At 51.5% G+C, this 25,553-nt stretch overlaps 1 protein-coding gene across 3 annotated transcripts in view; it reads left to right on the forward strand.

Annotated features, from left to right (window-relative positions):
• Window positions 1-13,812, forward strand: part of TRAF2 (TNF receptor associated factor 2) — a 38,842-nt gene extending 25,030 nt beyond the window's left edge. For all 3 annotated transcript variants that reach the window (XM_003777497.4, XM_054521241.2, XM_054521240.2), the window contains 5 exons: window positions 4,094-4,168; window positions 7,761-8,042; window positions 8,559-8,736; window positions 11,067-11,215; window positions 12,900-13,812. In XM_003777497.4, coding sequence (XP_003777545.2) covers window positions 4,094-4,168; window positions 7,761-8,042; window positions 8,559-8,736; window positions 11,067-11,215; window positions 12,900-13,118 — 903 coding nt within the window. In that variant the 3' untranslated portion in view covers window positions 13,119-13,812. The remainder of the gene's footprint in view (window positions 1-4,093; window positions 4,169-7,760; window positions 8,043-8,558; window positions 8,737-11,066; window positions 11,216-12,899) is intronic.
• Window positions 13,813-25,553: the final 11,741 nt, after the last annotated feature.

Below are 25,553 nucleotides of genomic sequence, written 5' to 3' on the forward strand. Positions count from 1 at the left end.
TGCCTGGCCTCTCTTACCTTTTTTTAATGTTGCAAATCTTGGTTCCTAACACTGGTAACATATTTCTTTTATGTTATATATAGAGTAGGTTTAAAATTAAAAATACCTGCTGAGCGTGGTGGCTCGCGCCTGTAATCCCAGCATTTTGGGAGGCCGAGGCAGGAGGATCACTTGAGGCCAGTTTGAGACCAGCCTGGCCAACGTGGTGAAACTCCGTCTCTACTGAAAATACAAAAATTAGCTCTGGGCATGGTGGTGCACACCTGTAGTCCCAGCTCCTTGAGAGGCTGAGGTGCGAAAATTGCTTGAACCCAGGAGGTGGAGGTTGCAGTGAGCTGAGATCGTAGCACTGCACTCCAGCCTGGGTTACAGAGTGAAGAGCCTGTCTGAAAAAAAAAAAAAGTCAAGGCCGGGCGTGGTGGCTCACGCCTGCAATCCCAGCACTTTGGGAGACCAAGGCAGGTGGATCACCTGAGGTCAGGAGATCAAAACCAGCCTGGCCAACATGGCAAAACCCCTTCTCTACTAAAAATACAAAAATTAGCCAGGTGTGGCGGCACAGGCACTCCTGTAATCCCAGCTACTTGGGAAGCTGAGACAGAGGAGAATCACTTGAACCCGGGAGGCACAGGTTGCAGTAAGCCAAGATCGCACCACTGCACTCCAGCCTGGGCCACAGAGTAAGACTCCATCTCAAAAAAAAAAACAATAAACAAAAACCAGCAACATGGCTTCTGATGGTGAGGCCACCTGTTTCTTCGAAGCTCTTTTTGTTCTTGGAAGTACATCTTACAAAGAGGTAGGATCCATATACCATGTTATTATAAAGGATTTTTATTTATTTATTTATTTTTTTGAGATGGAGTCTCACTCTGCTGCCCAGGCTGGAGTGCAGTGGCGCAATCTTGGCTCACTGCAACCTCTGCCTCCCGGATTCAAGTGATTCTCCTGCCTCAGCATCCCAAGTAGCTGGGATTACAGGGGCCCACCACCACACCCGGCTAATTTTTCTATTTTTAGTAGATATGGGGTTTCACTATGTTGGCCAGGCTGGTCTCAAACTCCTGACCTCGTGATCCACCCCCCTCAGCCTCCCAAAGTGCTGGGATTACAGGCATGAGCCACCATGCCTGGCTACATACCATGTTCTCAGGTGAACTGGAATACATTTTTTCTTTGAGTTTATGTCAGATGTGCTATATAGTTCATTTGCTTCTGGTTCTTTTAAAATGTGAGGTTTTTAAAGATTTACTTTTGTTCTTTGACGATGTAAACTATTGGCCTGCTGTCTATCAGTCAGAGCTGTGCAGAGGCACCAGAGCTGCCTCCTTTCAGGCCCTGTCTCATCCTCCCAGCCCCTCCTCTCCATCTTTGCTGGTTTTGCTGGAGCCTTTCTCAGTGACCATGCTCCCAGGGATTGGTCAGGTTCCTCACCGCTGCCTGGGACATGTGCAGGGCTGAGCCGAGCATGGGACAGCATATGTTGGGACCTGGTCCCTTGGAGGCTGGCCTGTGGGGCTCGCTGGACAGGAGAAGTGGGCCTGGGCCTCATGGCCAAACAGCCCAGAAGCCTCGGCGGTCACAGACACCTCGTGTTTGATAAGGTGTTTGCCCTTCATGATGATGCTGGCAGGAACCACAGATGGGCGGTGTTTAGCGTTTCCTGGGGGCCTGGGGGTTGCCCTCCCGCCCTCACAGGAACCCTAGGGCACCCTTTATCAGATGAGGAAATTGAGGCTTACAGAGGCCAGGCGCCCAGCTGGCTTCCAGCTCCATGGATGGCCCTGCCATGGACAGCCTGGGGGACTTGTCTCTCGTTTCCAGCAGTGCCTTCTCCCACACCTACCCTTCCTGGGCGATCACACCCCCATTCCCAGCATGCTGCCCACACGCCAGGTTCCTGGCCTCTTCTCCTTCAGCTTCCTGTGGTGGAAATTTCTGAGCCTGGACAGAGGAGAGAGAGCACATTAGAACTTGGGGCCCTGCTGCGGCTCAAGATGGGGGGGTGCCCAGTGACAGTTGTATTTCATTCCTGCCTCCGCTTCTTCCCGCAGCCCAGTGTTTCGTCCAAAAATACTTCAGTGACAGCAGAGGGATCCTTGCTTTATTTTAAGAGAAAATACATTGTGGGTTCACACTGATGTTTGCGTTTCAGATTCTTACCCAACTTCCATGTTGTTGTCTCCTTTCTACAGAAAGTCGTGGTTCCTGTTGACATTGCTGTACATAAGAACAGTGTCAGTAGCACTGAGTCTGATCCATGGCAAATTATGTGATGACGAAGTTCTCTTTCTAGTTCTCTTTGCTTTTAGAGTCTGTATTGAGTTGCTGTGTCATAAATCATTCAAAGCAGCGTCTCTGGGCAGGCAGCTGTCTCAGTATGCCACAGAGGCACATTTGTTTCATTTTACTTTTGAGTTTTAAAGATTGCTCTTTTAAAAAAAAAAAAAAAGGCTGGGCGCGGTGGCTCATGCCTGTTATCCCAGCACTTTGAAAGGCGGAGGTGAGCAGATCACCTGAGCTCAGGAGTTTGAGACCAGCCTGACCAAAATGCAGAAACCCCGTCTCTACTAAAAATACAAAATTAGCTGGGTGTGGTGGCGCATGCCTTGTAATCCCAGCTACTCGGGAGGCTGAGGCAGGAGAATCACTTGAACCTGGGAGGCAGAAGTTACGGTGAGCTGAAATCATGCCATTGTACTCCAGCCTGGGCAACAAGAGAGAAACTCCATCTCAAAAAAAAAAAAAGTTTTATAATTTTGTAAAATGGTTACATGGCACCAAAGCGAAAACTACAAAAAAGGTGCATTCTGAGACATCAGAGGGAAATGCGTCAGGCTCCCTGTCCGCAGCGCTGTGCGGTAGTTCAGAAATTTGCATTCCCATAAGCATTGTGGGAGCACCGTCTCCCGAGACTTGCTAGCAGAGTGTGGTGTGAAGGTTGGACGTTGCCACTGTGATGTGTGAGAAACACATCAGTCCTCTGTATCGGGGGTCCACGCTGTGGATCCAGCCAACCGTAGATTGGAAATGTTTAGGTAGAAATGCACTGAACGCGCGCGGACGTTTTTTATTGACGCAGTGTTCATGTTGTATTGGTCATGAGTCACCCCGAGAGCTGATTTAAGGTATGAGGGAGGGTGTGCTTAGGCTCTGCAAATGCTGCCATCTTCCATCAGGGACTCGAGCATCCTTGGGTTTCAGGGACCCTGAGACCAACCTCCTATGGGTGGCAAGGGACAGCAGAGTCTCCAGGCAGTTCTGACGGGCGTTTCCCAAGCTCATCTGTGCTTCTCTTGCTGTTCATGACTCCTGCCCACTGAGTGGTGTTTTTGGTTTTTTGTTTTGGGGGGAATTGTGCAAGGTTCTTATGTGACTGTTTCTGGAAACTGATTCACAGTTACGGCCATTTCCTTCCTTCCGGGTATGAAATCCTGTGTTGTGTCTGGTGTTTGTGGGTTTGGTTTTCTCACACTCAGAGCCGCAACACACCCGCCGTGTCACCTGGGAAATGGAGGAGGGACTTGGGGTTCATGTTTTCCCTCGGGCTGTTCCTGCATCCTTAGACCCACGTCAGATACCACAGTGTTAGTCTCTGTTTCTTCGCTGGTTCGATGCTCCTGTTGTATGTGAGTGTCTGTGTGCACTTGGCCCCTTTCTGGATTTTACGTTTTGCTTCATGTTGTGTCTGTGTCGTCCTGCACCACCGTGCACCAGGTGAGCAGTGGGCGTTTGACTCTGGGTTTTGAACCCAGGCCCTGGGGCCTTAGCACCGCATGTCCTGTGGACTGTGATAGAGGGACAGGCGTGCCATGTGACACACAGGCTGGGGTCTCCACAGGTGTCCCAAAACGCTTGCCCATCTCAGTTACTGGCACAGTGTGCATGTTTGCACGTGTGTATGCACAGGTGTGTGAGCGTGTCGCTTTGGAAATGGGCTGTTGGGTTTCATTCAGTGTGAGAGTGAAGAGGCCAACGGGGCATGTAGTGTAACCCTCTGTGTGAGTCACTGTGGTCCATGTGGAAGTGTTGAAATGCATCAGGACAGGGAAAGACGGCTCCGTGACAGCTCTATGATGCCATTCCCTTGTAGTTTCAGGACCACGTCAAGACTTGTGGCAAGTGTCGAGTCCCTTGCAGATTCCACGCCATCGGCTGCCTCGAGACGGTGAGTCTGGGGGTCTGAGGTTGGGGGCCACCCCTCATCCTGGGTGTGGTCTTCACTGCCTCCAGCCCAGTGCTTCCTGGTTTCCTTCCAGCTGCTCCTCAACCTCCTCTGCAGCGCTGCCTCCTCCTGCCCCGGCTGTCTGAGTGTCCCCAGCTTGATCTCTGGGTTGGCAGCCCTGTCCACTCCCATCTTCCTGGTGGCATTGTAGTGCCCAGCTTTGACTGCCACCTGTCTCTGAGGATGCCCAATGCGTGTGCCCACCTGTCGCCTTGAGCCTCCCTGGGTGTTGAATGCACATCTCAGACGTACCCGGCCGGCTCGCCACGACCACTCCTTGGCCGCTATCTCCCTGCCCCGATCTCACACAGAAAAGGGCAGCACTCTAACCCAGTGGCTGTCGCTGAGCCCTCCACCACCAGCAGGCACTCGGGCCCCTCCTCTCGCCTCACGCTTCATGTTCGGGCTGACAGAGGTCTCGTCTGCCCTCAAATGGTCCCCCCAGCCGTCACTGTCCTTTCCACATCGTCCTCATCTCTCACTGGGACCCAGGCTCAGGCGCTTATGAGACCCCCATTCTTTGCTGCTCTGGCCTGTTCACAAATGGAAATCGATCACAGCTCTTCCTCATGGCTTCTCATTCAGAGTGGCCTGCTCTTGTGATCTTTCCCTCCCATCAGCTATCTCCTCTGCCCTGCTCGCTGGCCTGAGCTCCCTTGGGCACACCCACTTGTGCCCACCCCAGGCACTTGGGCACTGGCACAATGGCCAGGCACCTGGGTCTCTCCAGGTGGACCCCCCTGCTCCACCCCTGCAGACTCTGCCCCTCTGTCGCCAGCACCTCATGTCTTTGTCTTTTGTCCGTCTTGCCCTATACAACAGGAGCCCCTTGAGGTCAGGACCCTCGAGGAGTACTGGGCCCAGAGGTGGCCCCAAGCTGAGGTGTATGCCTGATGGATGGAGAGGGGGCAGGCCGTGGGTGCAGACCCTCCCCTGGCCAGCTCGCTGGGCAGGCACCTTCCTTGCTTGAAGACAGGGATGCCTTGACAGCATTTGTGGTAGAGTCAGTTGCTGACTTGATTCTGTGTGGCCTTAGGTATTGTATTTTTTTCCTAATAACGATGAAAAGGACCGTGGCTGCCTCCATTTTCTTTGTCTGCGTTGGATAGTCTTCTGCTCTCCATGTTCTTGTCTATTTCCCGCTCCGACCTGGCATCTGCCATCTCCAGGAAGCCCGGGCTTCCCGTGCGGGAGGTTGTGTAGAGACCACCCGGGCCTCAGTGCTGCTCGCTGCCGCCACTGTGCTCCTTGTTTCTGGGCCTCCTGGTGTTGAGAAATGAGAGAGAACACAGTGTGAGTCTGTGGCGATGCTCGCTTCCCGTTTGCACAAAGGGTCTCCCCCTGCTGGCACACCCACCCCAGGCTCAGCCAGGGCCTGCTTTTTCCATTCCGCACATGGCATGGTCCCAGCAGTACCGCCCTCTGAGAAGATGCAGGGCAAGCTCTCGTCCAGCTGTTTGTGTCTTTTGAGTGCCCTTCTGCTCTCTGGGTGGTCGTGCCTCTAGCTGGGTACACATGTAGGTCCATTTGTTCTTTTACTGTAATTTTTTTTAGCGTGTTTTATTTATATATATATATATATTTATTTATTTATTTATTTTTGAGGCTGAGTCTTGCTTTGTTGACCAGGCTGGAGTGCAGTGGCATGATCTCAGCTCACTGCAACCTCTGCCTCCCAGGTTCAAACAATTCTTGTGCCTCAGCCTCCCAAGTAGGTGATGAAAGGCCCAAGTAGCTGTGATCACAGCTGTGTGCCACCACATCCGGCTAATTTTTGTATTTTTAGTAGAGATGAGGTTTCACCATGTTGCCCAGGCTGGTCTCGAACTTCTGACCTCAAGTGATCCTTCTGCCTCGGCCTCCTAAAGTGCTGGGATTACAGGCATGACTGCGCCTGGCCTCATTTTTAAATTTTGTTGTGGAAATTTGAAAATAATTTAATTGCAAAGTCAGGTCTATAAAATGAGGTATGTTTAAGGAGGCTTAGCTTCCACCCCTGTGTTTTCACCTTCCCCCTGTAGGTGGCTTTTTATTTTTTATTTTATTTTGTTTTGTTTTATTTCATTTCATTTTGAGACAGAGTCTCGCTCTGTCTCCCAGGCTGGAGTGCGGTGGCACCATCTCGGCTCACTGCAGCCTCCACCTCCTGGGTTCAAGTACTCTCCTGCCTCAGCCTTCCAGGAAGCTGGGATTGCAAGCACACACCACCAGGCCCAGCTAATTTTTGTATTTTTAGTAGTGATGGGGTTTCGCCATGTTGGCCAGGCTGGTCTCAAACTCCTGACCTCAGGTGATCCGCCCACTCAGCCTCCCAAAGTACTGGGATTACAGGTGTGAGCCACTGCACCTGGCCTATTTTTATATTTATTTGTTTATTTTTGAAACAGAGTCTCGCTCTGTTGGCCAGGCTGGAAGTGCAGTGGCACCATCTCAGCTCACTACAGCCTCCCCCTCCTGGGTTCAAACTATTCTCATGTCTCAGTCTCCTGAGTAGCTGGAATTACAGACATGTACCACCATGCCCAGCTAATTTTTGTATCTTTAGTAGAGACAGGGTTTCACCATGTTGCCCAGGCTTGTCTGGAACTTGTGGGTGGCTTTTTTTTTTTTTTTTTCTGAGACAAGAGTTTCGATCTTGTTGCCCAGGCTAGAGTACAATGGCGTGATCTCGGCTCACCGCAACCTCCACCTCCCGGGTTCAAACAATTCTGCCTCAGTCTCCCGAGTAGCTAGGATTACAGGCGTGCACCATCACGCCCAGCTAATTTTGTATTTTTAGTAGAGACAGGGTTTCTCCATGTTGGTCAGGCTAGTCTCGAACTCCCGACCTCAGGTGATCCACCCGCCTCGGCCTCCCAAAGTGCTGGGATTACAGGTGTGAGCCACCATGCCTAGTCATGAGTAGCTTTTTTTAAATAGTGTGTTGCTTTTATTTTTCTTTTCTCTTGCTTTCTGTCCCTCCCCCTCCCTCTTCCCCTCCCCTTCTCCCCTTCTTCCCGTCCTGTCCCGTCCCTTTTTTCTTTTCTTCCAAACAGGGTTTTGCTGTGTCAGCCAGGCAGGGATGCAGTGGTATGATCTCGGCTCACTGCAGCCTCAACCTCCTGGGCTCAAGTGATCCTCCCACCTCAGCCTCCTGAGTAGCTGGAACCACTGGCACACACCACCATGCCCGGCTAATTTTTAAAAATTTTTTGTAGACGTGGGGTTTCGCCGTGTTGCCCCAGCTAGTCTCCAACTCCTGGGCCCCAAATGATCCTCCTGCTTCGGCCTTCTGAAGTGCTGGAATCACAGTTGCTGGCTACTGTGCCTGGCTGCAACTAAGTTCTATAGCAAGCTTCATATTCTTTAAACATACTTGACTTTCAGTCTGTCATACACAAGAAGGATCAGCCATGACCAGGCCACCCAGGCATCCCTATCTCTGACTCTGGCCTGTGTCTCCTCAGCTCAGCTGAGGCCCACGTCTTGGTGGCTGTCCCCGGGTGGGAGCCGAATGGTGGATGGAGCCAGCAGCCTCCCTGCCCTGTGTCCGCAGGTAGAGGGTGAGAAACAGCAGGAGCATGAGGCGCAGTGGCTGCGGGAGCACCTGGCCATGCTACTGAGCTCGGTGCTGGAGGCAAAGCCCCTCTCGGGAGACCAGAGCCACACGGGGTCAGAGCTCCTGCAGAGGTGCGAGAGCCTGGAGAACAAGACGGCCACTTTTGAGAACATTGTCTGCGTCCTGAACCGGGAGGTGGAGAGGGTGGCCATGACTGCCGAGGCCTGCAGCCGGCAGCACCGGCTGGACCAAGACAAGATTGAAGCCCTGAGTAGCAAGGTTTGTGCCTGCTGGGTGGCCAGCCATGAGAAGGACAGTGTAAAGGGGGATAGTGTCTGCGCCCCAGCAGGTTTCAGCAGGTCCTGGAGCTTTAGAGCCCAGACAGTGTAGAACTCCATCCGCAAACCCTAGTCCAGCGTGGTTTAGGAGAGGCTCTGGCCCCCTTCATTTCTGAGTCCTGTCATCTAAGGGACCCAAACCCTGGAAGGTCATAGAGGCCAGGCCGTGGGCGGGAGCCTCTTCTCTCTGATGGGAGGGCAGTCAGCCATGGGGATGTGCATGGCCTGGTGTGGCTTCTGAGCACGCTTGCTGGCCGGGAGCTTCTGTGTGGACTTGGAGCCACCACCTCTTGGCGAGGGTGGGGTTGGGTTCTTGTGTGCAGGGAGTGGACATGAGAAACATGGAGCCCAGGGGTGCCCAAGAGCACTGTCCTCCTGGAGATCGGTGGGTGTGGGAGGCAGGGGCTTGTGCCCACACCGCTCTTGTAAGAGGGAAGGTGGTCTTGGCTCCCGGCAGGTGCAGCAGCTAGAGAGGAGCATCGGCCTCAAGGACCTGGCGATGGCCGACCTGGAGCAGAAGGTCTTGGAGATGGAGGCATCCACCTACGATGGGGTCTTCATCTGGAAGATCTCAGACTTTGCCAGGAAGCGCCAGGAAGCTGTGGCTGGCCGCACACCCGCCATCTTCTCCCCAGGTGTGGTTCTAGGACCCCCACCTCACTGCAGCTGCTGTTTACTTGGCACCTGGGTCCCCTCACCCCTGTGACCACATGGGATGGCTCCCAAGGGGTGGGGCTTGGGGATACGACCCCCCAGTGATACCGGGAGCGGCTACGCCTCCCTGAGTGGCAAGTGGGGCAGCTGAATATGGGCTGGCCGGTGGGTGCCCTTGGGCAGGGGTTGGGGTGGGAGGGTTGGGCTGGCTGCCCTCCTGCCGTGCCGGCCCTCGAGGTGTGCCCCTTGTCACCCACAGCCTGGTCCTCTGGCACACGGCCCTAAAGCGGATATTACATCAACAGGCTCTCCTGCCTGATCACAGCTCCCAGGAAGACAGGGCGGGTGGGGGTGGCTGTGGGGGTGGGACATGGCTCCCAGGGCCTTGGGGCTGAGCTAGTCTGACCCTTCCCAGGTTCATTTTCCACACGGAGCTCAGGGAGGGTGTTTCTCACAGTCCCCCACCTTTTTTTTTTTTTTTTTTTTTTTTTTAAAACCCCTACTATGGGGTCTCTTGAGAGGGTGCTCGTGGGATCTCCCCTGGAGGGCATTGCTGGAGAGAGGGTGGGGTGGTGGCTGCCCAGCCGCAGGCTCCTGCCAGGATTGTACTTCTGGGCGCTGGAGTCCAGAGGCGACGCCCCTGTCCCTCGAGGCCCCGGCTGACCTCGTGGCGGCCCCAGCCATCATCTCGGCCCCAACTCAGGCACTCCCTTCGTGGGCTTTGTTGCCATGGCTCAGAACACGCCTTCGTGCGGACTTTATTTTTAGCTGACTTGGTGAACCTGCTGATAAGATCTTAGGTTCTAGGATCAAGGCTGAGACTCTGTAGGCACCTTTCCGCTTGAATTTAGCCTGGCACTGCTGGTGAAACTCCATGAGCACCGGGGGCCATGGCAGTCCAGTGCTCCGGCGCCCTTGAGGCTGAAAGAGACCCAGGCATCATCTGGAGGGGCCGCCATGTTCTGTGTGGTGCCTCCTGCCAAGGCCTTCAGCAGGGACCAGAAACAAAACTCACACTCTTTCTTCTCTGAGTTGAGACTGGAAAAATGAAAGATTATTTTGGGGGAAACTCAAGGGAACAGTCTGGGCAGCCTGCAGGGCATGGCCCTGTTCCTCCAGGGCTGGGAAAGTCAGCACTGCTTTCTGGTGGCGACCTTCCCTCTGCAGCTGCTGGCTCAGCCGATTGTATATGCTGGGAGCTCTGTACTAAGCGTGGGGTGAAGGGTCAGCATTGTGGAGGCCCTGCCACGGAGGTGGTCTTCTTGGGAGCTGCACTCAGGCAAGAGGACCTGTTTGTGTGCAACATCTGCTTTAAGCAATGCTGGTGAACACAGCTTGTGTGCGGCACGCGTGGAGGACGAGGACGGGCAGAATGTGCCTGGGCGCGCGGTGGAGGACTAGGACGGGGAGGATGGGCCTGGGGGCGCGGTGGAGGGGAGGATGGGAGGGTGGTCCTGGTTCCACCACAGTGGGGCCCCTGTGTGCAGACCTTTGCCCACGGTGTTCTGTTATGTGACTTGGAAAGCAGCCTCTGCCGGGTTCTGGCTGTCATCACGTCTGTGTCTTGTTGCGGGGGAAGGAAGTCGACTCTGCTTGTTTCGGGGTTCACTCTAGCCAGCGCCTCTTCTGAGGCAGGCTTGGGGCCCACCCTAAGCCCTGGGCCAGTCAGGGCTCCCTCTGCAGCTCTGCCGAGGTCCCAACCACTGCGTTTGGTGGATCTCGCCATGTGGCTCTGCTCATCTTCTTTAAGTTTTGGGGGGTTACATTTGGGATTCTTAGAAATGCTTTTTCTGGCCGGGCGCAGTGGCTCACACTTGTAATCCCAGCACTTTGTGAGGCCAACATGCTGCGTGGATCACCTGAGGTCAGGAGTTTGAGACCAGCCTGGCCAACATGGTGGAACCCCATCTCTACTAAAAATACAAAAATTAGCCGGGTGTGGTGGCAAGCGTCTGTGATCTCAGCTACTCAGGAGGGGGAGGCAGGAGAACCGCTTGATCCCAGCAGATGGAGGTTGCAGTGAGCCGAGATTTTGCACCACTGCACTCAGTCTGTGCAACAAGCGTGAGACTCTTATCTTTAAAAAAAAAAAAAAAAAAAAAACTTTTTCTAATTACTTTTTTTTTTAATGAAACTTGTTTTCACTGGAAACTAACTGCATAGTTTGAGGGAAAAAAACTTCTTTGCACCCCACAACCTGAATGTTTCTTTGTGGGTGTTTCTGTCCCTGGGGGAGGGCAGCCAGGCAGGAAGAACCCTGCCCCGCCCTTGCTGAGTGTCAGCTCACCAGGCGCCCCTCCTGCCTCCCCAGCCTTCTACACCAGCAGGTACGGCTACAAGATGTGTCTGCGTATCTACCTGAATGGCGACGGCACCGGGCGAGGAACACACCTGTCCCTCTTCTTTGTGGTGATGAAGGGCCCGAATGACGCCCTGCTGCGGTGGCCCTTCAACCAGAAGGTGAGGCCGTCTCTGCAGGCTTCGCTAGGGCTGCACCTGGGAGTCCCTCTGGGCAGTGCAGCTTCTGTGGTGCAGGGTTGTGCGGGACAGAGTGGCTTGGGCTCACTGGACCAGGGGTCTGCAGCAGGCACGTCACCCTGTGATGCTGTGTCACGCGGCGGAGAGCTCTGGCAGTTTCTGTCGTTTCCATGATTTCTGAGCACTGGTCCGTGACACAAACAACTGGCTTCCTGACCTGTTAGATAAATATAAATATGACTAAGAAAAAGCACAAGGCCGAATGTGGGGGATTATGTATCCCTGTGATCCCAGCATTTTAGGAGGCTGAGGTGGGAGGATTGCTTGAACCCAGGAGTTTGAGATCAGCCTGGGCAACATAGTGAGACCCCATGTCTACAAAAAAAAATAGAAAAATTAGCCGGGCTTGGTGGTGCGCACCTGTATTCCCAGCTATTCGGGAGGCTGAGACAGGAGCATTGCTTGAGCCCAGTAGGTTGAGGCTGCAGTGAGCCGAGATCACGCTACTGCACTGCAGCCTGGGCAACAGAGCAAGAATGGGCTCTAAATAAATGAACAAAAGGACAAAGTACAAAATAATGCAAGTTCGGGGGTACCCAGCTTTAGCCCAGGACTCCAGATGTTGATGGGCGTCTGGACCAGTAGTTTGAAAACCCTGCCCTGGAGAGAGTGTGCAGAGGAAGGAACACAGCTTCGGAGCCCTCTTCGTCGGAGGTGTCATTTATTTATTTACTTATTTTTAAGACGGAGTCTTGCTCTGTCGCCCAGGCTGGAGTGCAGCGGCATGATCTCGGCTTACTACAACCTTCACCTCCCGGGTTCAAGTGATTCTCCTGCCTCAGCCTCCTGAGTAGCTGGGACTACAGGCATGCACCACCATGCCCAGCTAATTTTTGTATTTTTAGTAGAGATGGGGTTTCACCATGTTGGTCAGGCTGGTCTCGAACTCCTGACCTTGTGATCCGCCCACCTTGGCCTCCCAGAGTGCTGGGATTGTAGGCGTGAGCCACTGTGCCTGGCCTGTTTTGAAAATCAGAATCTACTATTTTGTGGAATTGAAGATCCAGAGACTAGACTGGAATGAGAAGGTCCCTTCCTTTTGCCACAGTTGGCCCAGACTTGGTACTTCCCTATAGCTAGTGGAGTAGGCAGAGCAGAGTTGGGCGGGGGAGGGAGTGTGGAGGGCCCACAGGCCCTTGTCTGTCCTGGGGTGTCCAGGTTCACAGTCCCGACAGAGGCAGACTCAGGTTCTCCCTGAATAGTGCTCTTCATGGGTGGGCAGTGAGTGCTTCATGATCTCTTTGGCAAGAAAATGTCTTTGCCAGACGTGTTATTTTTTGCATTTTCCTAGTAATAATTCAAGTTCAGGAGTGGTAAGCTTTAGTCTACACTCCAGATGTCAGTGGACAGGAAAGGCCAGAATGGACACAGGTTCCCCAGAGAGAAGTGGAATGCAGGTGGCTGGGGAGGGCTGGGGAGCCCGGGCGCTGCGGTAGGAGAAAGGCCACCCACCACGTGGTCTTGGCCAGGCCTCAGCCTCTGGCCTGGGTCCTGGGATGGGCGCCTGTGGCCTCCTGCTAGCGGCCCTGCTGGTGTCCAGACCCTCGGGAGCCAGAGCGAGACAGCCCACAGACCTGTGTCCCCTCCCTGGGGCTCTCTCCTCCAGGTGACCTTAATGCTGCTTGACCAGAATAACCGGGAGCACGTGATTGACGCCTTCAGGCCGGATGTGACCTCGTCCTCTTTTCAGAGGCCAGTCAACGACATGAACATCGCAAGCGGCTGCCCTCTCTTCTGCCCCGTCTCCAAGATGGAGGCCAAGAATTCCTACGTGCGGGACGATGCCATCTTCATCAAGGCCATTGTGGACCTGACAGGGCTCTAACTGCCCCCTACTGGTGTCTGGGGGTTGGGGGCAGCCAGGCACAGCTGGCTCACTGAGGGGCCACCACGCTGGGCTAGGGCCTCACTGTACAAGTGGGCAGGGGCCGCGCTTGGGCGCTTGGGAGGGTGTCGGCCAAGTTCACTGTCATGGGGGAAGGAGCCACCAGCCAGTCCTCAGATTCCAGAGACTGTGGAGGGGCCTGGGAGACGGGCTTAGCCCAGGGCTGTGGTGGCATTGGCCGAGGGTCTTCAGGTGCTTCCCCGCACAAGCTGCCCTTGCTGTCCTGTTCAGTGAAGGGAGAGGCCCTGGGTGGGGACACTTGGAGTGGGAACACATCCCAGCAGTGCCCACGTAGCAGGAGTGCAGTGGATGGCCTTGTGTCCCTCTGGCATGACAGGCAGAAAGGAGGGCTGCTCCAGGAGAAGGGCCTCCTGCTGGCCAGAGCAAGGAAGGCCGAGCAGCTTGGTTCTCCCCTCTGGCCCCTGGAGAGAAGGGAGCATTCCTAGACCCCTGGGTGCTTGTCTGCACAGAGCTCTGGTCTGTGCCACCTTGGCCAGGCTGGCTGTGGGAGAGGGTCTGGTCCCATGCTGCCTCTGCTCAGACCACTGCGTGGGGGTGCACAGCACAGCCTGCGGGCAAAGTGTGAGAGCTTGCCATCCAGCTCACGAGACAGTTATTAAACCATTCAAATCTCTGTGGTCAGTGGCATCCATTTGATTCCAGGTTGCCTGCGGCTTCCAGCCTTGGCAGTGGTGACCCTCTGCGGGTCCTCCTGGTCTCTCCTCTCACAGACCCCTCCCCACGGGGTGCCTGGCCCCTGCCTGCTTCTCTAGCTAGCCAGGCTGTTCTCTCTGTTCCTTAGCTGCTATAAGCTCTCTCTTCTCAAGCCTTGGTGAAGCCCAGTGTTCCCTCTTTTGGAATGTTCTTCCCTGTCCAGCTCCTCTCCTGGGCCTCCCCAGGGACTCCTGTGAGAGCAGGATGAGGATGAGCCAGCCCTGGTCTTGCCTTTCTGTGCACAGGCTCCACCGAGCATCCTGGCTGCACCGACCGTCCTGGCTGCACCACCCCTGTGGTGTGTTTTTGGGACAGTGCAGGCAGGCGTAGGCACGGCTTCGCTCTCGGTGTCAGGGCAGCCGTGCTGGGACCTACTGGGCATCTGTATCGGGGTCCAGGATAAAGTGCTGTCCCCTCTCGACATCTTCACGCACTGTTGTAGTTTGAGAAGTTAAGACCATAGAAAAGTACAGAAAATAACTCAGGCACGGAACTGACCAACGGGTATTGTGTCTGTTCCATGAGTGTGTACTGGGCCTAAAGAGCAAGCATTGCAGAGCCCTGCTGTTGGTTCCCTTTCCCGGCCTCACCTCAGCTCCCCAGGCCACGTGGCAGGAATTGAGGCGTTCCGGTTTTCCTTGGGCTTTAGAATTTTGCATCTGTATGTTTCTGTATTCACAAATAAGAGTATTGCATTGAAAATGCAGAAACCATCCACTGGGTCAGCTGCAGGTAGCTGGGCTTTTTACTCAGCCTGGCTACTTTCATTGTGTCTTGTGCTGGGCACTCTGCATGGTGGATTCTGACTGCCGTGTGTAAGTTCCCTAGAGAGCACCTTTCAGTCTCTTCCCATGTGTCTTCAGGGTTTGGTGACTGGAGACAGCCAGACCTGCCCTCGTGGGTCTCCTGTCAACCTGGAAGGAGGGTTGGTGGTTTCTGGGCCTCCCCTTTTTAGCAGTTGCCAGCTTGCTTTGCAGAGGGGCTGCATCCGGTCATTCTACCAGCACCAGGGGAGGGTTCCCATCGCTCCCATCCCTGCCCGCACTTCGTGGTGTTGGAATTGAGGAAATGCTGCAGCCTGCTGTGTGTGAAGTGGCATCGCTGTCACGCGTTTCTCTGATGACTCGGCGGAGTCGGGCATCTTTACCATGCTTACCTCTCCCTTGGATTCTCTCCCGTGCGAATTGCATGTTGATGTCTTTTTCTCATTTTTCTTCTGGTTGTTGGTCTGGGTCTTGTTCTCCTGGTTGGTAGGAGTTCCTGATATTCCTGGTTACAGATTCTCGGTTGTGTCTTTGAACCGTGTTTCTATTCCTGATGTGCAGAAGCTTAAACCTTACACATGATCAGCTGATCTTATCCTTTATGAATGGTGCTATTTCCGACCGACTCAGAACATCCTGACCTTCCCTGAGGCTGAAAACCACTGTCATGTTTTCATCTAATGATTCTGAAGTTTCATCTTTAATATACTGGGCTTCTATATTTGGGGATTTATTTGTATGTGACAGGTTTTGCTGGGTCATTGCAGTTTGTTAAAACAGATCAATTGAGGTCATCTCTTCTCACTTAAAACGAAATGGAACTGTGAAATGAGAGGAATGGACCAAAAAAAATCCTCCCACAGGGACAAAGACGGGGAAGAAGCCAACATCCCACAAAGGATTTGAACGCATTTTGGAAGGTGGGAAGTGGGTTGGTGGGTGGCTGCTGAGCAGAAGAGGGCTGAGGGGGAAGCTGGCCACACCGGGAGGCCCTGGCATGGAGCAGAGTCTAAAAGTGGATCAGCTGAAAGACCGGGCAAAGCAGCTACCTCGGGCAGAGCAGCTACCTTGCAGGTCCTTTGCCAGCCAGAGCAGCCGGATGGTCCTCCTGGTCCTCACCTCCCTGCAGTGGAGATGGAGGTCTGGAGAACCTGGGGGAGGAGCTGAGGACCGCACCCCCCATGCAGAGCAGCTTCGGGCTCCAGGCTGAAGAAGGGGCAGAGTTCTGCACTCGGAACAATTCCCTAGGCGCGCACTGGCTGCCGCACGAAGAGGCTCCCGCAAAGCAGACTGAGGCCCTGGAGGGACAAAATGCTCTGGAGCGGCCCCGTGGGCAGGCCTGGCCCAGCCGCCTCGTGGCCTTCTGGGGAAGTGACAGGCTCTGTGCAAACCCACAGAGGTACCATCATCACTACCTAATTTTGGGACATTTCATCACTCTGCAGAGAAACCTTCCCTTAGCAGTCACTCTGTTCCCTCCCGCTCAACCCCTGACAGCCAGCCACAAACCTACCTTCTGTCTCTAGATTTGCCTACTCAGGACATTCGTATCAATGTGGCCTTTGCTTTTATTCAGCAAGATATTTTCCTGGTTCCTGTGTGTTGCAGCGTGTGTTGGAGTTTCATTCCTTCTAATGGCTGAATAATCTTCTCTTGTATGGATGCACCACACCTTATTTATCCATTCACCCGTTGCTGGACATTTGGGCAGTTTCTACTTTTTGGCTACTCTGAAAATGCTGCTGTGAACATTTGTGAACAAGTTTTTGTGGGGACGCGTATTTGTTTTCATTTCTCTTGAATATTTATACCGAGGAGTAGAGCTGCTGGGCCACTTGTTCAGCTCTTGGAGGAATTGCCGAACTTTTGTGTCACCTTACATCTCCCTCAGGAAGTGGTGTTTTTTTTTTGTTTTGTTTTGTTTTTGTTTATTTTGAGACGGAATCTCGTTCTGTCTTCCAGGCTGGAGTATAGTGGCACAATCTTGGCTCATTGCAACCTCCACCTCCCAGGTTCAACCAGTTCTCCTGCCTCAGCTTCCTGAGTAGCTGGGATTACAGCTGTGAGCCACCACGCCCAGCTAATTTTTGTATTTTTAGTAGAGACGGCGTTTTACCACGTTGGCCAGGCTGGTCTCGAACTCCTGACCTCAGGTGATCCGCCCACCTCAGCCTCCCAAAGTGCTGGGATTGCAGGCGTTGCACCTGGCCCTAATAACATTTTTAAATTTCACATAGTAAAATTGATTTGTTCTTTTGTTTTGTTCATGGAACCTTCAATTCCATGGATGTTCACACCTGTGCAGATTTGGGTAAGCACCATACCTGGGAGACAGGCGAGCCCTGTCGTCTCAGAAGACTGTTCTACTTTCCCCATAGTCACCACCCCGACCCGTGGCAGCCACGCACCTGTCCTCCACCACTGTAGTTATTTCTTTCCAAGAAGGTCCCATAATGGAGTCCTACAATGCGTGGCTGGGAACAGCGGGATCTGCAGAACGCCACTGAGATTGATCAGGATGCGTGCATCAGCATTTGTTTTCTCTTTCTTTTTTTTTTTGGAATAGTGCTCTATGGATGGATCAGTTTGTCTTGTCACCTGTTGAAGGGTGTTTGGGTTGTTTCTAATGTTTTGCAGGTCTGAATAGGGCTGCTATAAACATTTGTGTACAGGTTGTTGAGCAAGTTATTTCATTAAGGTAGTTAGCAGTGGGGCTGCTGGATCACACAGTAAGTGTATTTTTAAATTCAAAAGAAACTGCCAAGCATTTTCCAGAATAGCTGTAGCCTGTTGTGGAATGCCAGTATGAGCCACAGTTTCCGCTGCTCCACATCCTTGTGGGCACTTTGTGTTGTCAGCATTCTTTCTTTTTAAGATATAGGGTCTTGCTCTGTCACCCAGGCTGGAGCACAATGGCGCAGCCCTACGTCACTGCTGCCTCAAACCCCTGAGCTCCAGTGATCCTCCCACCTGGACCTCCCAAGTAGCTGGGACTACAGGTTCACACCATCGCGCTCAGCTTATTTTCTTTAATTTTTGTAGAGACAGAATCTCACTATGTTGCCCAGGGTGGTCTCAGACTCCTGGTCTCACACTGTCCTGTCTTGGACTCCCAAAGTGCTGGGATTATAGGCATGTGTCACTGTACCTGGCCAAACTTTATTCTTGTTTTTCTTTTTCTTTTTTTCCTTTTTCCTCCCTCCCTCCTTCCTTTTTTCTTTTCCCCTGCCCTGCCCTCTCTCCCTTTTTTTTTTTTTTTTTAAAGACAGTCACAGTCTCGTTCTGTTGCCTAGGCTGGAGTGCAGTGGTACAAATCCTACCTCACTGCACCCTCGAGACCTCAGGCTCAAGCAGGTCTTTCCCACCTCAAGCCTCCCAAGTAGCTGGGACCATAGGCACACCACCACACTCGGTTAATTTTTTAAATTTTTAATAGAGACAAAGTCTCCCTTTTTTTTTTTTTTTTTTTTTTTTTTTTTTGAGACAGAGTCTCGCTCTGTCACCAGACTGTAGTACAGTGACCCATCTTGGCTCACTGCAACCTCTGACTCTTTGGTTCAAGCGATTCTCCTGCCCCAGCCTTCCAAGTATTTGGGATTGCAGGTGCATGCCACCACACCCAGGTAATTTTTTTGTATTTTTAGTAGAGTCGGGGTTTCACCATGTTGGCCAGTATGGTCTCGATCTTTTGACTTCATGATCTGCCTACCTCGGCCTCCCAGAGTGCTGGGATTACAGGCATGAGCCACTGCACCCGGCCGGAGGCAGGGTCTCTCTATGTTGTCCAGGCTGGCCTGAAACTCCTGGGCTCAAGTGATCAGCCTGCCTCAGCTTCCCAAAGTAATGGGATTACAGGCATGAGCCACCATGCCCAGCCCGTTCTTGTTTTTCAGAATTGTTTTCCCTATTTTTGTTCGTTTGACAGTACATATATATTTTACAGTCAACTACAAAAAAATTCTGGGATTTTGATTGGAATTGCGTTAAATCTACACATCAGTTTGGGGAGAAATGACATCTGTGTTGAGTCAGACAATCCATGAACATAGTCTGTCTCTATTCTTTATCAGCGTTTTGTAGTATTTCATATGTATGTTGAACTGGCTGGAATGCAGTGGCACAATCACAGCTCACTGTGGCTTTGACCTCTGGGCTCAATGGATCTTCCCACTTCAGCCTCCTAAGTAGCTGGGACTACAAGTGTGTGCCACCACGCCTGGCTAATTTTTGTATTTTTTGTAGAGATAGGGTTTTGCCATGTTGCCTGGCTGGTGTCCTGGACTCAAGTGATCCGCCCACCTCTGCCTTCCAAAGTGCTGGGATTATAGGCATAAAAGCCACCACGCCCAGCCAGTATACATATCTTTTACATGTTTTAGTAGGTTTATGCTTCAGTGTTTCTTTTACTTATTTATTTATTGCTTCCTATCCCAAGCTTACTTTGTTTCTTGAGCTGTTGTAAGAGGTGGTTTTTTGAATTTTGGTTTCTGACTGTATATTTCCAGTGTTTAAAAACCTGATTTTTATGTGTTCTTATACCTCGTAACCTTGATGAATTCACTTACTGGTTGTAGGAGATTGGGATTTTGTTTTTATAGATTTGGGGGGATTTTATGCGTGAACAATATGTCATCCGTGAATAAGGACAGTTTTATTTCATTTTATTCAATCTCTATGCCTTTTATTTCTTTTGCTTGCCTTGTTCCACTGGCTGACTTCCCGTTTATAAAGTTGAATAGTAATGGTAAGAGTCTATAGCCTTTCCTCATTCCCACTCTCGGGGAAAGCTTTCTTGCTTTCACAATTATGTATCATGTTACCCACGGGGATTTTTGGTGATGCTGTTTTATCAGGTTGAGCAAGTTCCCTTCTACTTCTAGTTTGCTTCGAGAGTTTTTTTTTTTTTTTTTTTTTAAATATTATGACTAGACATTTTATCAAGATGCTTTTTCAATGGCTGCGTTTGGTGGCTCATGCCTGTAATCCCAGCACCTGGGGAGGCCAAGGCAGGCGGATCACCTTAGGTCAGGAGTTTGAGACCAGCTTGGCCAATATGGTGAAAACCCACCTCTATTAAAAACAAAAATTAGCTGGGCGTGGTGGTGTGCTCCTGTAATCCCAGCTACTTGGGAGGCTGAGGCAGGAGAATCGCTTGAACCTGGGAGATGGAGGTGACAGTGAGCTGAGATGGTGTCATTGCACTCCAGCCTGGGCAACAAGGAAACTCTGTCTTCAAAAAAAAAAATGCTTTTTTATACCAAGTGATATATTCATATGGTTTTTCTCCTGTACAGTTAATATGGTGACTTACGTTGATCTTCAAATATGGGCCAACCTTGCATTCCTGGAATAAACCCTACCTGGTTATGGTGCACTATCACTTTTATATATTGCTGGATTTGATTTAAATTTTTTTGAGGATTTTGCATCTCTGTTCATGAGGGACATTTGTCTATAATTGTCTTTTGTATTGTCTTTGTCTGGTTTTGGTATCAGGGTGCTGTGGGCAGAAAATCGAGACCAGGAGTGGGTTTGTTGTCATCACAAATGCTCAAAAAATGTGGAAGCAGCTTTGGAACTGGGTAGTAGGCAGAGGCCAGAAGAGTTTGGAGGAGCGAGAAGCAGCTTAGATGCCATTGGTGGAGTGTAAAGGGTGATTTTGTTGAGGCTCAGAAGAGAACTGTAGGGAAAGTCTGAAGCTTCTTTGAGAATACTTAAGTGGCCATGGTCAGAATGTTGGTAGAAATCTGGACAGCAAAGGCCATTCTGATAAGATCTCAGACAGAAATGAAGAACAAGGTGTCAGAAGCTGGAGGAATGACCATCCTAGTTATAAAGTGGCAGAGAACGCGGCTGAATGGTGTCCATGCCCAGTCCTTCCTTTGTGGAAGGAACTGGGATATCTGGCTGAAGAAATACTCAGGGTGTAGCATGTCATCTTCTAACTGCAGAGAGTAAGATGTGAGAAGAGAAATGAATTAAAGATGGAATTTATAATTAACAAGGAAAGAATAGGGATCGTAAGGATTTTCAGCCTGCCCATTTAGGGTGTAATAAGATGTCTTTAGGAGAACAGACCGAGTGTGTGGCCAAGCAACTTAGTGTGGACAGAACGAAGCCAGAGGCTGCTCATCAGGACAGTAGGAAAATGGCCCCAGAGGCATTTCAGATTCCTGGTGCTGCCCCTCCCACCACAGGCCCAGAGTGCCAAGGCCTTTGGGAAGGAAATATGTCAAAAGAGAGGTGTAGAGTGTGGACCTTAGAGCCTGCTGGCCGGGGCCACCCCAAGTCTTTGCTGTCTGCATTCCAGTGCAGACCCCCTAAGCCACTCCAGCCTGTCTCACGTGGACCCAGGGAAGGTACAAGTCATAAGCCTTGGTGGTGTCGATTCTGCAGCCTTGCAGGAGCAGCGGGGATATGGCTTCAGCCACTGGGTGTCACATAGGATGTCACAAGTCTCCAGGCCAGAGCCATGGCAGAGAGCCCACACTAGGGCAGTATGTGGTAGAGCCTTGGGGATAAGGCCACCCCTGAGACCCCAGAACTAGAGAGCCCCTAGTGTTCATTGCCATCCTGGGAGAGCTGTGAAGGCACGAGACTCCAACCTAAGAGAGCTGTGTGAGGGCTGGGCCCAGCAAAGTTATAGGGGTGAGGTTCCCAAGAGCCTGAGGACCCAGCCGCACCCCACGGCGTGCAGAAGGCAGGATTTGGAGTCAAGATGATTCTCAAGCCTTAGGATTTAGTAGTATTCTCCCTGTTGGACTTTGGACATGCTCAAGGCTGTTATTCCTTTCCTCTTTACAATTTATCCTTTTGGAGTGGAAATGTGTGTTCTATGCCTGCCCTACCATTGTATTTTGGAAGCATGTAACCTGTTTAATTTCACAGGCTCACAGTGGAAGGAAAGTTGCCTCGGATGAATCATGCCTTGAATCTCACCCATGTTTGATTTAGATGAGACTCTGGGCTTTGGACTTTTGAATGGGGCCATTGGGATGGAATTGAGTATATTTTGTGAAAAGAACATGAATTGGTGTAGGGCAGGGATGGAATGCTACGGTTTGAATGTTTGTGTCTCCCAAACTCATGTTAATATTTGTCATTGTAACAGTGTTAAGAGGTGGGATCCTTAAAGGGTGATTAGGTCAGAGGGAGGATAGGCTGGAATTGGTGCTGGTATAATAAGGAGAGCTTGGCCCTCTTCTTACCCTTCCACCTGCCACAGTGACACAACAAGAAGGGTTGCACCAGACACTGGCACCTTACTCTGGGACTTCCCAGCCCCCAGAACTGTGAGCCAATAAATTTCTATTCCTTATAAATTATCTGGTCTCAGGTATTCTGTTATAGCAGCAAAAACAGACTTAAGACAATGTTTGTGCCCCCCTACCCAGTTTCCTGTGTTGAAACATAATCCCCAATGTGACGGTACTTGGAGGCGGGACTTTTTAGATCATGAGGTGCAACACTTGTGGGTGGGATTAGTGCCCTTAAAAAGAGGCTCCAGCCCAGCATGGTGGCCCATGCCTGTAATCCCAGCACTTATGGAAGTTGAGACAGGCGGATCACTTCAGCCTAGGAGTTCAAAACCAGCCTGGACAACATGGCAAAACCCCATCTCTACAAAAAATATAAAAATTAGCTGGGTGTGGTGGCGCATGCCTGTGGTCCCAGCTACTTGAGAGGCTGAGGTGGGAGGATCACTTGAGCCAGAAGGTTGAGGCTGCAGTAAGTCATGACTATACCAGTGCCAGTGACTCAAGGCTGGGCAACAGAGTGGGAACCTGTCTTTTTTTTTTTTTTTTTTGAGATGGAGTCTCGCTCTGTCGCCCAGGCTGGAGTGCAGTGGCGCGATCTCGGCTCACTGCAAGCTCCACCTCCTGGGTTCACGCCATTCTCCTGCCTCAGCCTCCCGAGTAGCTGGGACTTGGTCTCGATGTCCTGACCTCGTGATCCGCCCACCTCGGCCTCCCAAAGTGCTGGGATTACAAGCGTGAGCCACCGTGCCCGGCCTTTTTTTTTTGTATTTTTAGTAGAGACGGGATTTTACCATGTTGGCCAGGCTGGTCTTGAACTCCTGACCTCAGGTGATCTGCCTGCCTTGGCCTCCCAAAATGTTAGGGTTACAGGCGTGAGCCGCCGTGCCCAGCCTTCTTCCTTCTCTTTTTATAGATATCTAATCTTGGTATGAATGGTCCTTTTTACATCTATTTTTTTGCTGAGACTCATATTTTTACATCCATTGCAAAATGTTTGTGATTGCTTGCTCTGGCATATTTATAGTAGCTACTTTAAAGTCCTTGTCAGATAATTTCAGCATCTGTGTCTGTCACTTCCTCCCAAGCCTGGCGTTTGGTTGGTGAGGACCATGCAGGTTCCACCTGCATATCGAGAAGTGTTAGTTTTTGTTCAGGGTCCATCTACCCAGGGCCATGGCATAATGTTCATCTGCAATGATTGTAAGGGGTTCAGATTTTGTAAATCCAAGTGTCATAAAACTGTTTTAAAGAGCGCAATCCTCAGCCGGGCGCGGTGGCTCACGCCTGGAATCCCAGCACTTTGGGAGGCCGAGGTGGGCGGATCACGAGGTCAGGAGATTGAGACCATCCTGGCCAACACAGTGAAACCCCGTCTCCACTAAAATAATACAAAAAAATTAGTCAGGTGTGGTGGCGGGTGCCTGTAGTCCCAGCTATTCGGGAGGCTGAGGCAGGAGAATGGCAAGAACCTGGTAGACGCAGCTTGCAGTGAGCCGAGATCGCGCCACTGCACTCCAGCCTGGGCGACAGAGCAAGACTCCGTCTCAAAAAAAAAAAAAAAAAAAAAAATCTCTCTCCTACATTGCTGTCTGCAAAACGCTGGAGGTTATGGATGTTAGATTGCATCTCGATGTTAAACCTTTGCTAATGTACTTATGGAAGTCACAAAGATTCTGTTTGTAAACAAGTGAATTGTAGACATAAAATGGTTGTGCCGTGTGGATAATGGCAGGCACTAAGCGACATTTATGTAGTAACTAATGACAAATTAATGGCTAGTGGCATATAAAATACTCCTTGCAGTAAGATATTTCCTTTATTAATGTTATAGAAGGGGGACATAACAAGGAACTAACAATTGGTGTGGCAGCTAGCCTCAAAGACTGTCTTTCATTTTGGTTTCAGCACCTCCTGTTTGGGGTCATTAGCATCTTAGCACAATGGCCTCGTCCGATGAAGCCGAATTGTGCTGGTCTGTTCCGAGCTGGTTTAACTGTTCTGATAGGCAGCTTGGATGTTGGGGTTCAGAGCTTAATCATCGTTGCCTGAAATGGCACTAGACTCTACAATTTCTGCCTTGGAGAACACTCAGTTCTTACTTGTGATTTCTGGTAGAACAAGCTTTATTTTTCTAGCCTAGCAAAGATCTTGAGGCAGAGGAATCCCAGTGCCTTTTAAGAATTGTGTTGGCCGGCGCGGTGGCTCACGCCTGTAGTCTCAGCACTTAGGGAGGCCGAGGCTGGAAGATCACGTGAGCCCAGGAGTTTGAGACCAGCCTGGGCAACATAGTGAGACCTCATTTCTATAAAAATTAAAAAATAATAAAAATTTGTTGTGTGGTTTTTTAAAAAAGCTACTAATTGTTTTTGGGAAATAGAATTTATGGGTCTTTACCTTTGCACATTGAATTTTTTATTTTATTTTTTTTTAGAAACAGGGTCTCCGTCACCCAGGCTGGAGTACAGCGGCCCAGTCATTGCTCCCTGCAGCCGTGGCCTCCCAGGGGACTAAGGTTACAGGTGTGAGCCGCGGTGCCCAGCTGAAGTTGAAATGTTGTGGTTCTTCGTGTGTCAAGTAATTTTGGGCTATATTCTAGACATTTTGAATATGACTTTATGAGATCTGGGTCATGTTTGAATCCTGTGGGAAATGTTGAAGTCTGGTTAGCAGGCACTTGGTCCCGTGAGGGTCGGGCCCACATTGTTCCCGCCTGCGTGGGTGTCTTTGGTTAGCAGGCACTTGGTCCTGTGAGGGTCGGGCCCACACTGCTCCCACCTGCGTGGACTCCTGTCTTCAGAGCTGCTGGTCTTTGGTCTGGGACCCGAGGCTGGTCCACAGTTCCCCAAGTCTGTGGTGTGATCATTAGACCCATGTGTCTGCATGTGAGCTGAGCCCGGCATCCACAGCCACCCCATGTGGGTGCTTCCCAGGCTCCCCACGCTGGGTTTGGTGGCTGGGCTCATTCACTGTCCATTCAGACAGTGGCGTGCCCTTGACTGGGCCACTGTGGAGTCTGTGGCAGGACGGCAGAGGAGGAAAGCTAACGGGGCTGGTCCTACCCTCAATACAGCCGCACCGAGCTGTGAGGGACTTCCTGGCCCCAAGTTTGGCTCCGATGGGTTCCTGTAGCCACCACTCCCACTGTCATCAGGGTCGCAAAAGAATGGAGAAGAGGGTAAACCCAGGGCATTGCCTCACTGACCCCTGCGCATCAGCGTCGGTTCCTTTCCCTGGCCCTTAGGGCTGCTCTGGGCTTTGTGCCTGGCCCCAGCACTCACGTCCAGTGTCGCGGCTGCGTGGAGTTCGGGTCATGGATGTTAGGTCAAGCACCAGTTCTGCGAAACTTGGGATCTTGCTGCTGCTCCCTGACCCAGCTCTCCAGCAGCTGCTCCGGCCCCGTGCGCAAGTTTCATAGCTGCAGTTTCACAGAGTTCACTCTGTCGCCCAGGCTGGAGTGCGGTGGCGCAGTCTCAGCTCATTCCCGGGTTCAATCAGTTCTCCTGCCTCAGTCCCCTGAGTAGCTGGGATTAGAGGCGTGTGCCACCACGCTCGGCTAATTTTTTTTTTTTTTTTTTTTAAAGTACAAAAGGGGTTTCACCATGTTGGCCAGGCTGGTCTTGATCTCCTGACCTCAAGTG

The sequence above is a fragment of the Pongo abelii genome, chromosome 13 (genome assembly GCF_028885655.2).
Source record: "Pongo abelii isolate AG06213 chromosome 13, NHGRI_mPonAbe1-v2.0_pri, whole genome shotgun sequence".
Classification (NCBI taxonomy): domain Eukaryota; kingdom Metazoa; phylum Chordata; class Mammalia; order Primates; family Hominidae; genus Pongo; species Pongo abelii.